This window comes from Atractosteus spatula, chromosome 14, assembly GCF_055471065.1.
Source record: "Atractosteus spatula isolate fAtrSpa1 chromosome 14, fAtrSpa1.hap1, whole genome shotgun sequence".
Taxonomy (NCBI): domain Eukaryota; kingdom Metazoa; phylum Chordata; class Actinopteri; order Semionotiformes; family Lepisosteidae; genus Atractosteus; species Atractosteus spatula.
In genome coordinates, this window is record NC_142719.1 from 25,638,762 (window position 1) to 25,653,902 (window position 15,141).

The following is a 15,141-nucleotide window of genomic DNA, read 5'->3' on the forward strand; positions in this document are numbered from 1 at the left end:
TCAATGTAACTTGAAGTAAAACAGGTAATTAAAAAAAAAGAAATAGTCCTTAGAATTGAAGACGCACATTAAATGGGTAAAAAGAAAAAGCCTATCTGGGACCTAGAATGAATTCATATCTTAATATTGAAGCAGCCTTCTTCAAATACAACCGTATTCATTAACACAAATGTCTTATAACAGTATAAGACGGCTGTACACATCATTTTCTTTGTGGTTAACATAATAATTAAAATGAAACATTACAAACATTTTAATTTAAAATCCATTTTAACATTGAATGGAAACTTGTCTTCAGAACGAATGTCTGACACTCATGGATTGTAAAAGATTTAAAAAAACATTCACAAGGCATGACCGATTTTCAAGCGAACAAGGGGGATTGGGACGTTGTCAATCAAAAACCCTGCTTTTTGTTTAAATCGTAAGCAGCAACTTATCTTTTTCAGAAAGGATTTTTGTGCTTCTTTATTTGCTTTCATATTGAGCTCCGAAATTTTAATTGCGACGTGCTAATTATATAGAGTGAAGGGCTTTAAATGTTTGCTTTTAAATGTCCTACATAAAATGAATCGTGGTATTATCTTATAACTACATCACTGTTTTAAGATAACATTCTCCGTTTTTTACACAGGGCATTATCCTTCTAAACGTGTATTATACAGTGTAAATGTACATGTATTTCTGTACTGACTATAGCATTCAATCTATTTTATAACAGCTACAGTATTTCGGATAGCCAAGCTATAACACCTCCAAGGAATGGCGCGTATGGGTGTAACACTGTACTCAAAACCAGCAACATTGCCCACAACAGCGTTGCAGACAGGATTACCACACTCCCAGTACGGTTTTAGGCGGACTATGTTTGCTTCCTTTCGGGACCGGAAGTGATCAGCGTCGGTCGTGACGTCAGGACGGCCATTAGGCAGCCGGAGAGGCAGGGGTGGGAAAGCGCTTGACTGACGTCTTCGTATTTCTTTTTTTATCTGCTTCAGTTAATAATTATAATTCCTACTTGCCGGGACTGAGTCTTTTCCTTCCCTCGCAGATTAAACGGGGTTTGTAAAACAGTAGGGTAGGGCGTTTTATTTTTTTCGTTTCTGTTTTATACTTAATCTTTTTTAGGGTAACATTCAGAAATGGACGAAAAGGCGTTCACGAAGGAACTTGATCAATGGATTGAGCAACTCAACGAGTGCAAGCAGCTCTCGGAAAGCCAAGTCAAGACTCTCTGCGAAAAGGTAATTATTGTCTTTCTTCAGAACAACACAGACGGCAAAGATTTGTCCATCTTTACTGGGGGAAAGGTGTATGAACGGGACGGTGTGGAGGGTTTCGAGCGGGTCCTCTCTTGCCCTGCATATACCGGCTTGTTAAGATGGCGGAGTGGATTGCCATTGGTTACCGATTCAAATGAATGAGGTATTATTCGTAAAAGCTCATTTGAAGCGGTATTTCAAGCATTTAACAGTTTATAATTCAAGAGTACTTAGCTGAGAAATAGACCTTAATCTAAAGCCTGCAGCAGCTCTGAAGGTGCAAGATATATAGGTTAAATGCATTGACTTAGGAACTTCTTCTCAAATGGAAAAAACAGCACTGCTGCCGGAGGAAGGTAGTTTAAATGATTAATATTTCGAACTGCCTGCGGACATCTTGGCACTGAATTGTTTGTAGCGGTGAAATCCGGCGTTAAATTGAATGCGTCGCTTTCCGATTGCTTTTGCGATGGGCTGTAGTACATTCCTAAAATGGCGCCGATAGTTACACACAGCAGACTCAGAAAGCCGTGTAGGCTAACTATGTTGTCCGGTAACGTAGCTATACGAAAAACGATCTCTATTTATCGCAGTAGTTATGCGTTTGTATCGGATAAGCACTTCATCTAGGTTCCCTAAATTCGAGCAACGAGACCTCGGCCCAGTTTATTAAGGTATTTTGGTTTTGATGAGCCGCGGTATTCCGGTGTAATGCTGTAGCGATGTTTTTTAGAAGCTGGCGTTCTTTTTTAACTTTAGTTGCTTTCTTAAGCAAGGAACGGGCTCAGAATATTTTTAAGTACTGAAAGTCAGAGTAGTGTTTACTTTTAAAACAACGCTTACAATGGCAACTTCTGACTTAAGTTTAGCCTCACGTGGAAATTGAATTAGCTCGCCTTTAGCCCTTGGTGATTTTAAATTCAATAGGTATATTAATAATGATTGGTATTTTGTCTAGATTAAAGAGTAAAGTTATGGATTTTATTTTTTTTTCATTTGTATTTTAAGTTTATATGTAATAGTGGTCAAGATCTGCTCTTTAGTATTTAAAACAACTCAACGTTTTGTAGGGCTGTTCTCAAATGTGAGAGTTATGAAGTGATAATCTCTGACAAGGAACAAGTAATAGGTTTGTTCCATGCTGAAGAGAGAAAACACAACGTTTCTGCTGTGAAACCTTCATGTGTGCAGGTGTGCCCTCTGTTTAGGTTGTGCATGGTTACAGTACAGTTACCTGTAAGGTTTTTGGACCCTTGAGAGTCGTTTTCCATCCCTGATCCTGAAGTACTCCTGTCTCTTCTGGTTTTCATTCCCAGTGAGCTGTTAATCAGTTAAGTGTCTTGAATCTTTGATATATTTTAAACTATTTTTTGTGCACAGGACTTTCACAAATGTGTTGTCATTCCAATTAAATATAGTGAGAAGAACTATAAACTTAAATTGGAATTCTGAATTCTTATTACCCAGATAGTGACATTTCTGAGCATTCCTTGTGGAGCATGGCTCTATTTGTTAAATGCACCCAAGTCATGGCGGCAAAGCTCAATGAGAGGAGAGTTGAACTTGGCATCTGGTACAGGTTTCATGCAAATTAAGCTTGTTGTATTATGTCAGAAGCTAGCATGATGGCACAGTGGTTAGCATTGCTGCGCTTAGGCCCTTGGTTCAATTCTGGACCTGAGTTTCTATCTCTGTGGAGTTTATATGTTCTCCTTGTGTTTGTGTGGGTCTCCTTCAGATGCTCCAGTTTCCACTCATAGTCAAAAAACATAATGGTAGGTTAATTGCCTTCTGGGAAAATTGTCTCTGGTGTGAGTCTGTTGGTGTGTCTGCCTTGTGATGGGCTGGTGTTCTGTCCAGGGTGTACCCTAATTTGTGCCTGTTGCTTGCCTGACAGGCTCTGGCTCTCCTGTTAGAAAATGGCTGGAAAATATGTAAGAACTGAAACCATTTAAAAAACAGATCGGTTTAAGAGTTTGGTAAGCCAAGCGAATTTCAGCTGGAATGAGAAGCAGATTGGGGGACACTCCAGGTGTAGGATTAGGAAGCTATTTTACAATACTTTTTTTGCAAAGTGCACAAAGGATGCTAGTCTAGATCTGATTGCAGGAAAAGGGAGGGAAATTGCAAGGATTAGTAGGGTCTGCTCTTGTAATCCCATGCTGCTATAAATGGGATTCAGAGGTATCTACCTGGTACACAGTGATGGGGATGGAGGATTTCCTAATGAGTAGGCCAGACTAAGTTTGGCTGCATCATGGTTAGTGCTGAAAGGGGATCGTTTATTGTTAATCTTTTTCATACACTGCCAGATGTTAAAAATGAACTGTTTTGGAAGCAGGCCTGTGGACTAGAGGGAGGACTCCCACTATATATAGTAACTTCTGGGTCTACTTTTTGTATCTTGTCAAAAGACTCCTGTACCTTCTCAAAGACTCAGATGTCAATTGTGTGCACCTAAACAAATTGTTCAGCAAAGCTTTTCTGAGTGATTCCCAAAGTAGTTTATCAGCCGTTATCTTGTGTTTGTCTGGAAAAGTGCTATTAAGCTGTGTGCTTTCTTCCTGGTAAACTAATGAGATTAACAGGAACATCAATGTAAACAAATTGCTAAAAACTTTGAAAAAGTATTATTGGGTATTTTTATGTACTTTCAAGTGAGATTCAGTGGTTTTGTAGGTGGGTGATTTCATGTAAGGTGACTTTTGTGAAAGTTAAATGTCTAGTTCTGGATCAAAGTTAACTGTCAGCACAAGGCATTTCTTTAAAATGTCTTTTAAAATTATCCTTCCCAGAACATAGTATGTAGTAAAGAATGATTTCCCCTGCATTTGATTTTGGGTTTGGGCCTTAGACTAAAGTACATTTTTTAAGTTCATATATTGCTATTGTATATGTAGGGAAAGATGGAAATTACTATGTAAAGTTACTTAATAGCATGTTAAGCCACCATGAGTGGCCAGTACCACCTGGCATCGTGTCTGCTTGTGTCTGGAATTCTGCAGGAAGTCTGTGCAGGACCATTCTTCCACAAGACCGTGAAATTGGTTGATGGAGGTGGAAAATGCTGTCTCAGAATTTCCCATAAATGCTTGGTTGGGCTCAGATATGGTGACTGAGAAGGCCATGATATATGGATGACAATAGTGTCATGTTCATTAAAACTGCACATGGTCTGTGGATGGGGGCATTTATCATCCTGGAAGACAGCCTTCTGGGTGTAGACACTATACGTTGCTGCTTTTTCAAATTCACTTAGATCTCTTCTTGTAGACAGTCCAATCATACTTAGCTTGGCAACCTGGCCTGCCCAGCACTTTTATACATGATCCTAAATATGCTGTGGTGTTATTTGCCTAATTTACAAATGACACGCGCTTCCGTCTACTTGATGTCCCTCATTTACCCTGGTATTTCAGTTTTTTGTCCTCTGATTGCATGTTTAATAGTTAAGCTTCATAAAGTTCTTCTTCAGCGTAAGCGAGCAAAGATCAGCTGTTGACCAGTTCTTGGAGCAGTGTACTACTTGTTCTCTGTTTAAGAAAAAGGAGTTATTATCAGATGTGCTGAAATAACCCATGGTTGGTTGATACATAACGAACTTGGTCACCTATCAAACAAGCTCTTGCATAGGGAACATTTCCAGGTAACACTGAACAATTACAGACCTCTGTGACAGAATAATGGGAATAACAAATTATAGGACTTTTACCTTAAAAGGGGACTGCAGTCCCAATTTCTCAGACTGGTTAGTAAATCTTGGAAACGAATGTTATCAAAATTCAGATTTAAGTACAAATTTGTGAACTTGGTGAAAGTACTGTGTTGTCGCCGTGTTGTTGCACAGCCCTGGTTTCACCATGGATGAGAGCAAGTTTGCGCAAATTGTGACGTGAAGCAGCCCTTTCTGCTTACTAGTCCCGGACTAATGTGATGTATGAGCAAATAAGTGCATGTGTAGCAGAGATTTCACAGCAGAAGTGTTTCAATGTGATCTGAATGTTGAGTTAACAATTAAGTTATTTGTCAGCAAAACCCTCTCGAAGTTGAGAGCAATATTTGTATTATATTTAAAGAGATGTATTTGTAAGCCTGTTTGTTTACCAGATAATAGGGCTGCTTCACCTCAGCGGAAGTTTGGTTGCCTCGTTCTGAATCGCAAAATAGGGAACTGAACATACCTGGAAATGATCTATTTGATGATGGAAATTTTACTCTTAATGCTCATTTTACTTTCATTGTAGTTTAAAATGCACTCAATGCAGATTATTTCTAACTCCAGAATAAAAATAGCATTGCAGCTCCCCTTTAAAGTACATAAGTGTGTATTTCTACCAAAAGTAAGAAATATTGTACAAGTCCAATGACTTCTCACATTCATTGTATAATCCAACTAAAATGTCAAGTAGAAGCAATTTCTGCTGGGAAAGATATAGGAGAAAAGACAGTATTAAAACCTTATTTCCTGAGCATTTTGAAGCTCAGAAGCTAAGCAAGCAAAGTCTGCTGAGTACTGCGATAGACCTCTAAAGAGAACTGGTACCAGAATTTTCAAATCGCCGTCCTAGTATGGAAGCCGTGACACTGCTGTAGGAGGTGTTGTTCTTGGGTGACATCTTAAACAATTGTTTGAAATCGTTGTTTCTTCCCAGGACAAAGCTGTAATTTTTGTATATGTGGTTCAGTGCACCTTATCATGCTTCTGTACCAGAATGAGCCAGTAGATGTCCTTTTTTTTTAACTAGAGAAATGCATCATTAGTAACTCAGTGGGCTGTACTGAGAGGACAAATAATTGAGATTTATAGTGTTGCATTATAATGTTGCTTTATACATAATGACTATTTTTTTGTTTCATCCAAAATTTCTCTTTAACTTATTCTGTGATTGTGAATGTTGTGCTTTGCAGTGTTGACTCAGATATTGAAAGAGAAATTTGATTACCTGGTAGTTGGGATCTAAAAATATACATGTGCAAATGTTTGTGGAGCTCTTTGTTTTATAAGTGTTTTTAAAGAGTTTAAAAGCTAAAGAGATTATAGATTAAAATAATCTAAATTTGTGGTGTTAATGTGATAATTTTGTATCTGCCACTGTTTAATGAGCTGAAGAAGATCCACTTCTAAGATTTTCTGTACTTGGAGCAGAGAAGAAGCCTTTCAAGAGCATCACATCATTGTTCATTTCTTTGGTCTAAACACTTAATGGATGCTTTTTGTAAGAGCTAGGACAGGGTTTTCCATATTGGTAAACTCAGGACAAATGATAGAATTTGGTATGAAGTGTGATTTGCCTAAAGGTAAAGTAAAAATTTTGAAGTCCATTTCTAGTATTTAGGATAGTGCATAGGTAATTGGGTGTGATGGGCATCTGGTCTGGGGAGAAACATTTTAAGATACTGAAATTTTAATGACTTTTTTAACTTGGTAGTAAGAAATGTTTGAGATGGAACACTTTTGATAAAATTGTGTGTTCTTTTCATTGTCCAAGCATTTCGTATGAAATATAATTGGCACTCTTATATACTGTAGCCCACACAGCCTGTTTCTAACGAGGCGAGACTGTTCAGAGTATAAAGTAGTTTGTTACATTTATGAAGAATCTGTTTAATCATCTGGTAAGAATTAAAGTGCAAAGGCATTTTCTTTTGATTTTAGTTTAGAAAAATGGTTTGCAGACTTCAAAGCTCTGGAAGTTTAGGGGTTCTAGTCTGCAAACTTGCAGATGTTTGGGATCTTGGTGGATAATTATATTTAGTATTTAACAACCAGTAAGAATAGTGTGCTCTCCGTAATGTCATTTTCCATTTTACCACTAGTTTTGTAATACAGTAATGGAATTCCTCAAAACACTTCCAAATTTTAACCTTTAGCAGTGGTTAAAATTGGTCAGAATATAAAAAGTTGACACTGCAAGACAGTTCAGCTGCTTCCAGGATAAATGAAAGGAAATATTTTGGGGCTAATGTAAGGTCACAAGAGATGGTCATTGTGGAACAGGTAGTAGGGAATTAATCACCATAGATGGGAAGAAATATTTTCAGGGTGTTTCCATGCGATGAGCAGGGACACTGAATTAGGTTTATGTCATAAGCAAGTGCATAGCCAACACTTCCAAGGACCAAGTAATTTGGGGGGACTATAATAGTTACATTGCATTTTGTTTTGATGATAATCTGTTACTGTGCAGTAGTTTGGTCCATTGAAGTTTTTATGATGCTGAAATTGTGAAGTGCTCAAGATCCTACATATTTTAGTTTCATGGATATACTTGTAAAATTAAAAAAATAAAAATCCCAGTTATTTGCTTTATCTGTACAGCTCATAAAACCTGATATCCTATGTGGTAGACTCCTTTGCTAGTATAAGAAGATTGAAAAGCCCTCAGAAAGGGTTCAGATTATTGTGGCTTTTATGGTGTTTAGGTTTATAACGGGGTTTCCTACCAGGAGTTGTGTATGGGAAAACTGAGCATTAACATTGGCTGTTAGATAGCTATTTCTCTGAAGATGTCAAGCTCTTCACATTTATAACTACTGCTATAAACCTGGGGCTAAGTAATAAATGCTTATGTCAATAGATACAAGAATAACCTATATTCTGTTGGGTTGGGAGTAAAAAACTCAATTAACGGGAATTTCATCATTGAAACTCAGGTTCACTTGTTTAGTTTTTAGCAATAAGGTTACAGGCTTAATGGAGGCTTGACTTTACACAGTGAACAGGTGCAAGCAATTTGAAGTACCAGCTGAGTCGGACAACATCTTAATTTTACCATGTTTTTGAAGATGCCTAATAAAAGTGGTTTTAGTAGTTTAATGTATACATCCAGAATGTGTATTTTAAAATGAATGTTGATTTTGGTATTTTCATTTTTTCCAATAGCAGCTTTGAGGTGATAGATGTGAAAAATACTTCAACCTAATTGATGTGTGAGATAAAGATTTTTTAACAAAGTTCTGTTGCACAGAATCTGGGAAGATTGCTGTGTACAGCTATGTAGTTGTAGCAGACCCTGTAAAATCTGGAATTTTCTGTTTTCTAATTCCTGATTTTGTTTTTATTTTTCTGAAGAAACTAGTTGTCTAATTTTGTAGCTACACATTGATCCTACACATCCCTTGATATTTTCTAGATTAGTCCATTCCGTTCCAAATCAGAATGACAGTGGCTTTTTTTTCTCCCTCCCTTTCCCAGGGTTTACAAACCATGTGTGATAAATGGTTGAGTTAAAGCAATTAAAACTACCTTAAAGGTTCACACCTGAAGGATTGGCAACTGAAACCTTTTTCTTTTCAGCATGGAGTTAACCTCTGGTTGCTTCTTTGTGACGTGCACACTGATGCAGTTCCTAACGAAATATTATTTTTCAAATAGTCACTGCAGCTTCATGAACTTGGCAAGAATAAAAATTAGTCATTGTTTGTGTAGTTTCACATAGCTTTTGGTTTTTAGAGAGCCGGATTCCTTTAATTGTTGTGAAATGTGAGGTTATGGCACTTGAAACTCACTCATAATGAGATCGATCACGTAATAAGCTCAACATACAAAGTGCACTTGTTAGATTTTTTTATTGGTTTTGTCTTCGCACTTTAGCTTTAACCCTCAAATTAAGTTTTTTTAGTTGTTTTTATAAAATCTTTCAATCTTAATGTGGAAAGGCTACATGACTTAACTCCTGCAAGCTGATCTTAGACCACTTTGTGGGCCAAACATGAATTGTAGATTTATTTTTGAACATTTCAAAGAACAAAGCAGGAATTCAGTCCAGTTTTATTTTGGTCTGGAGTATGTATCGTAAATGTTTTAGTGGAATTTGTGCTTCCATGGAAACAGTAACCTCATTCAGACATGCAATAAATTGAGTGTAAAAATAGCTGTGGATTTAGATTGATTCAGACTTGCATCACAAATTACCTCTGCTCTCTGACTCATCTGAGCTGTGATTTTTGGATACTGTGAAAATAAATCTAGGCATGTTCTGGTAACGCACGGCTGCTTCCATATGAAAACTTAAAATGGTTTGATTTTAGTCAAGTCTCAAGATGGAATTTCATAATTCTACAGAATTCCAGCTGGGTTTCACTTTTTTGTGGTGGGTGATGTCAAACGCCATTATGCAGTAAGACCCAGGAAACAGCTTTCTTTGCACTTCCAACTCAAGTTGTAGTTTTGTTGTAATTTCTGTAGAAACGTATGACAGGGAGAGGGGAGGTTACTGCACCCTTCTAATGTGCTAAGTTGTCAGCTCAGCCAAATTTTCATTTTGATAAATACCATAATTCTTAAACAGAAGTGGGGGAAAAACAGATCAGCTGCATGGCACTCTTGGGTTACTGAATAAAGTGAATTAGTTTTTGCCCATGTTACTTAATTCTGACCTGTTTTCCAGACATCCTTTTTAATGGTTGCATTAAAACATAACTCATTTGGTAACAGGGTATTTTTTGCTATAGCAAAAGAATGGTGGAATAACAAGAATGGAGCTTCCAAAACTTCATGCAGAATATTTTCAACAGTATGCAAAGTAGAATTGTCAACACACCCACACAGCTGTCAGTTTTAACCTTCCCAGTTTGTGTAGTTTACTTTGTTTTGTGGATCAGCTGTCCCTAAGGGTTTCAGTGATCTCATTCCCTCTAAATATCCTATTTCCCTGGCCTACAGGAAATTTTTCTAGCACTCTTGCTACACTTGACTGAGGATTCACCAACTTAATATTTTGATGAGCTCTAAAGAGTCAATAATATACTGTACATTTGAATTTCTCAGGTTTCTTCCTTGACCTCCTTGTTGAAGTATGGAATGTGGTGTTGTTATCTCTAGTTCATGAGCAGTTGTCTTGAACTGGCTTTTCCGTGTCCTTCAAGCTGCTGAAAACAGACTATCATACATAATGGCTGCCTTCATCCAAATTTGAGGTGCCCAGTTGATAAAAGTTCTTTTATTAGCCTGACATGCATCTGCTGTGCCAGCTGTGTTTTTTTAGAAAATGGTTATGAAAGTATTTTCATCTTTTGTGACATAACTGATTTCTGTTGTCTTTTCAGGCTAAAGAAATCTTAACAAAAGAGTCCAATGTGCAGGAGGTACGGTGTCCAGTCACTGTTTGCGGAGATGTTCACGGACAGTTTCACGACCTCATGGAGTTATTCAGAATTGGAGGCAAATCTCCAGACACAAATTACCTTTTCATGGGAGACTATGTTGACAGAGGCTACTATTCTGTGGAAACGGTCACACTGCTTGTAGCTCTTAAGGTAAAATTGAGGAGTCTTTTCTTTTTTTGAGTTAATCAAATATTAGCTTTTGTGTGTTTACATGGGCAGTATTTGAATCCTAATGTTTGTCTTGAGTTGCTGGAGTTTTTTGTGCATTTTCTTTAAGAAAACGAAGTCATCTTTCTCATTTGCATTGTGACACCCTTATAGCTAGCATAATATACAATTGACTAATGTTGTGTCCTCAACACAACCACAATTTAACCAATGCTGTTTTTATAGTAGGCCCTAACATCTAGTTTTCATATTACTGCCGTATTCAGGCAAAATGAATAGACTTTCTAAAGCTATTTTTTATCCTGCTAAGGCTGGGGCTAATTTAAAGTTTGCAAATTAAAGATATTTAGAACCCAATTGTTTCCATCTCCTTTTTTTGTCAGATGTCCTCTCCTACAATATGTTCCTGCAATCACTTGGAGTGATTTGTCAGTTTCAGCTTTAAAATTACAGAAAAAATGTAATTTTAGTAGCAGGAAAGTGGTGACCTTTCACTTCTCTCTAGTGCTCCAATTTCTGTTTTCCATAGCTCTTTTCAGAAGCAGCTAGAGACTGATATCTGCAGAAAGTAAAGGTCTTGATCTGATCAATGACATTATGCAGGCAACACATTACTTACTCCCATAGTAAAGCCCAGTTTAGAAATCATAAGCCTATTAAATACAATTATCAGATGATCTGTTGAGTATAGTAATCATGGCTTTTGTGCAGAATGGTTAATTTCAATCTACATTTTACTGTGGTTTATTTGGAAATAAAAGCAGAATTTTAACTTGCATCCACCAATGCAATGGGCAGTTAACTTGGTAAAAGTATCATTGAGGAGTATAGCAATTCATGCTTATTTTCCTTTCATGTTTCTTAGGTTAGATACCGTGAACGCATCACAATTCTTCGAGGGAATCATGAAAGCAGACAGATCACACAAGTGTATGGTTTTTATGATGAATGTTTAAGGAAATACGGAAATGCTAATGTTTGGAAATACTTCACAGACCTCTTTGATTACCTTCCCTTAACTGCCTTGGTAGATGGTCAGGTAAGTAGCGCTGAAATCTGAATATTATATGCCTCTTAAACCTACAATCCTTATAAAAAAATTTTATTCTCTGTTATAGACGAGTTTTATTTTTTCTCAAATTTGTAATAGAAAACTTTTCCTTCATGCATGGGGCTGTTAAACCACAACTATGCATGCAATCTTTAATAGCAATTTATCGGAGTTTGAATGTATAAAATTGATGACCCTCTATTGGTGAAAAATGTTGTAACTTAACCTGCTACTGTTAACAGAGTTATTGAGAACCCTTGATGGGCGGACACAGTGACATACAATACAACATACTTCATTTTGGCTAATAATAAGAATCAGACTTGACGAAGGTTCATTATAGTTTATATAACAGATTGAAGAATATCTTCTTTTGAGTGATTTAAAATTTGGAAATCCCAGTTGATTTAAGCCCAATCATCAAAACTTCTGATAATGCAGAATAAACTAATTTTTTCTAGTTATTTGGATTTTAGTTTTTTCGTGTAGGCAATGTGCCTTGTTCAGTCTCCTTAGATGTTTAGAAAAACTGCATTAAATTATAAAACAATTTTTGTTTTCTATGGCTATTTTGTCTTAGATATTTTGCCTTCATGGAGGACTCTCACCATCTATAGACACACTGGATCACATCAGAGCACTCGACCGTTTACAGGAAGTTCCACATGAGGTAGATATTTGCTCTTATCTGGGATGTCTTGAATGAGAACTGGTAGATGTTAAGATGTAGTTCTGGTGTGTATGCACACAAGGATTAAAGAAAACCCCTACTGAGTGTGGAGTAGTGTAAGTAGGAGATTGTCTGGGGCTAAGTGGTCTTAAAGACTCAGTAGATTTGTACATATATCGTTTGATTTTTAAACTGATAACTGTAAAATGTTACAGTCTGGCTGTAGTCCTGTTTTCACTTTGTACGTTTATAGAATCTTTTCTATGGGAGTAAATATTTGTTTAATTTAGGGGCCAATGTGTGACTTGCTGTGGTCAGATCCTGATGATCGTGGAGGCTGGGGAATCTCTCCACGTGGTGCAGGTTACACCTTTGGACAGGATATTTCTGAAACTTTCAATCATGCTAATGGCCTTACTTTGGTCTCAAGAGCTCACCAGTTGGTGATGGAGGTAAGAGTTTTTCAGTTGGAAGGCTTGGTTACCGTTTGCTGTTTTTTTGGCAGTTGTCATGCTACTAATATAAACAGCTGAACTACAGTGTTTGTGTTTTCATTTATTAATGCTTTTCTTGTACAGAGTGAGTGCACTGTCTAGCTGCATGAATGCTGACCTTGGTACTGCTCATGTTTTTGATTTTTGAAGTCCAGTGCTTTACATAAAGAGCCAATCGATGCTTTTTTTTCCCCACAAGCCAGTGAGTGATGATGCCATTTTGCTAGTAAAGCACAGCTAAAGGCCATTGAATGGTTGCTTTATATGCACAGAAATCCATACAGCACCTACTGTGGTTCGTTTAGTGCATTAGTAATATACACAGTAGTGTATATTAACAAAAACTGAATTTGTAATTGTATGTATCGATATGTTTTTAAGACACTAGTGTAGGCGGTACTTTCATTTGTGCCTGAGTTGAATGTATATATAATCTGTTCTAAGAAAAGGTAAATTTTGCAATTGCAAGTGTGTGCAGACCCTAAAATATTAAATAATTTGTAGCTGTAGTCTTGAGAACTGCCCAAGACATTTCAGCTGAAACACAAAATCTGCACTGGCACCTCTCTCAGCTCTGTAGTTTAACTGGTTTTTCCTCCTTGTGCCTTGGTCTTTCTTCCTAAAGGCAACATTCTTTAACTGTGAATAAGGAAATATGAAAAATGGTATACGTGTCAGGTGGCACTGTAATGGTGCTTAAGTAATTTCATTTATTCAGTTTGAATTGCACTTATTAATTGGTCATGGCAAATGATTTCATAAGGCTACCTTTGACACGGTTTCATGTAGCAGGTTAACAGATGGCATAGTGCCTGGTGTAGTCCTAATAGGCTGGTTTTTATTATCAGTGGCTTTTGGTATACAGTTATTTTTTTTCTGTCCTAATGAGAAATCTCTTCTTTCAGGGTTATAACTGGTGCCACGATCGCAATGTGGTAACAATTTTCAGTGCACCTAATTACTGCTATCGCTGTGGTAACCAGGCAGCTATCATGGAACTTGATGACACTCTTAAATACTCCTTGTAAGTATTTTTAAGTTCCTATAGTGTCTAAAGATGTGACTCAAATGTTATTTTGATTATAATGTGGTTCTAATTCAGTAAAGCAAAATGGGATTTTTTTTTGTTTTGTAACAAATAGGTCTAAGTAACTATTGTGAAAATTAGTGTTGTGCACCAAGACTGAATTTGTTTGAGCTTAGATTTGTATTGAATCCATTACCTGTAGATTTAAGTAGCAGGTTAAAGATTGCCTGTTTTTAAAAAATCTTTAAAAATTGCTTAATCATATGCAATTTAAAGCTATCTCTGCAAGATTGTTTTAATTTACTTGTTTAAACAATTCAAGCTGCTTTCAGTGAATTTTGTACCAATTTTTTAAAACTATATTTCTCGAGTTTCACGCTTTATTTTACTTCTCTCTAGCCTTCAGTTTGATCCAGCACCTCGCAGAGGAGAACCCCATGTGACACGCCGCACTCCAGACTACTTCCTGTAAAAATGAATCTTAATGTCTGTACAGTATTGCCATGAATAATAGCTTAAAAACAAGATGGGAGAAGGGCAACAGTTACTCCAAATTGTTCAGACAAGCAACTTTATTTAAGCATTCAGAAACTTGTCTGTACATGGACCAAAAGGTGTGCCATATTTGAAAAGCAAAGGCCTCAGTCCAGGAAGACCATGACCATATAAATCAACACCAATTCCTCTGTGCATGATGTTGCATTTTTTTTAATCTCCAGGTCAATAAGCCACTGTTCCTGGACTAGTACAGTTAATAGGTACTGTTGCTTGTAAGAAAGACTGTGGAGAATTAAAGTTATAACCATTAAAGATTAAACTTTGGACCTTGTGATTAAAAAATCCATATAGCTATAGCTTTACTCAGCATGACTGTAGATAAAAATAGCAGCATACAATCATTGGAGCTTTAAAGAACATTTTAAAAACTACCACGGCCTCCTGTTTTGTGTGCAAACTATTTTTTTCAGGGAGTACTGTTTAATTTAATTTTCTGTCTGCACTCTTTTTATTTTTTCATTGTTTTATCACTTGGTTCATACTTGATTACTTGTACTGAGCAGAAGTTTTTTTTTCCAGTCAAACCTTTTTTGTTTAATGCTGGAGAGATTTCCTGCATCTTTTCTTTACATAACAAACTTGTGAACTAAGTGCTTAAAATAGTCCGGTTCAGTTGTATAGGGAAAACGTGGAAATGGATGCCATTGTTGAAATGGTAACACTAACACTTTTTGATGGGATAATGTCTGTATTGAAGGCTCCAGGGGAATAATAAAGACTGAAGTTGCTCCTTCAGACTACATTTCTTTTGTACTGCTGTTTTTTTCCCACAGTTTTACACAGCTGAGGAAAGCTGTCAAGGT

At 36.8% G+C, this 15,141-nt stretch overlaps 1 protein-coding gene across 1 annotated transcript; it reads left to right on the top strand.

Annotated features, from left to right (window-relative positions):
* Positions 1–886: 886 nt before the first annotated feature.
* ppp2cab (protein phosphatase 2 catalytic subunit alpha b) lies at positions 887–15,080 on the top strand. The gene is made up of 7 exons (XM_088933492.1): positions 887–1,244; positions 10,311–10,520; positions 11,404–11,577; positions 12,170–12,259; positions 12,550–12,711; positions 13,659–13,777; positions 14,180–15,080. The coding sequence occupies exons 1-7, from the start codon at positions 1,143–1,145 to the stop codon at positions 14,250–14,252; spliced, it is 930 nt and encodes a 309-aa protein (XP_088789618.1). The 5' UTR covers positions 887–1,142; the 3' UTR covers positions 14,253–15,080.
* Positions 15,081–15,141: the final 61 nt, after the last annotated feature.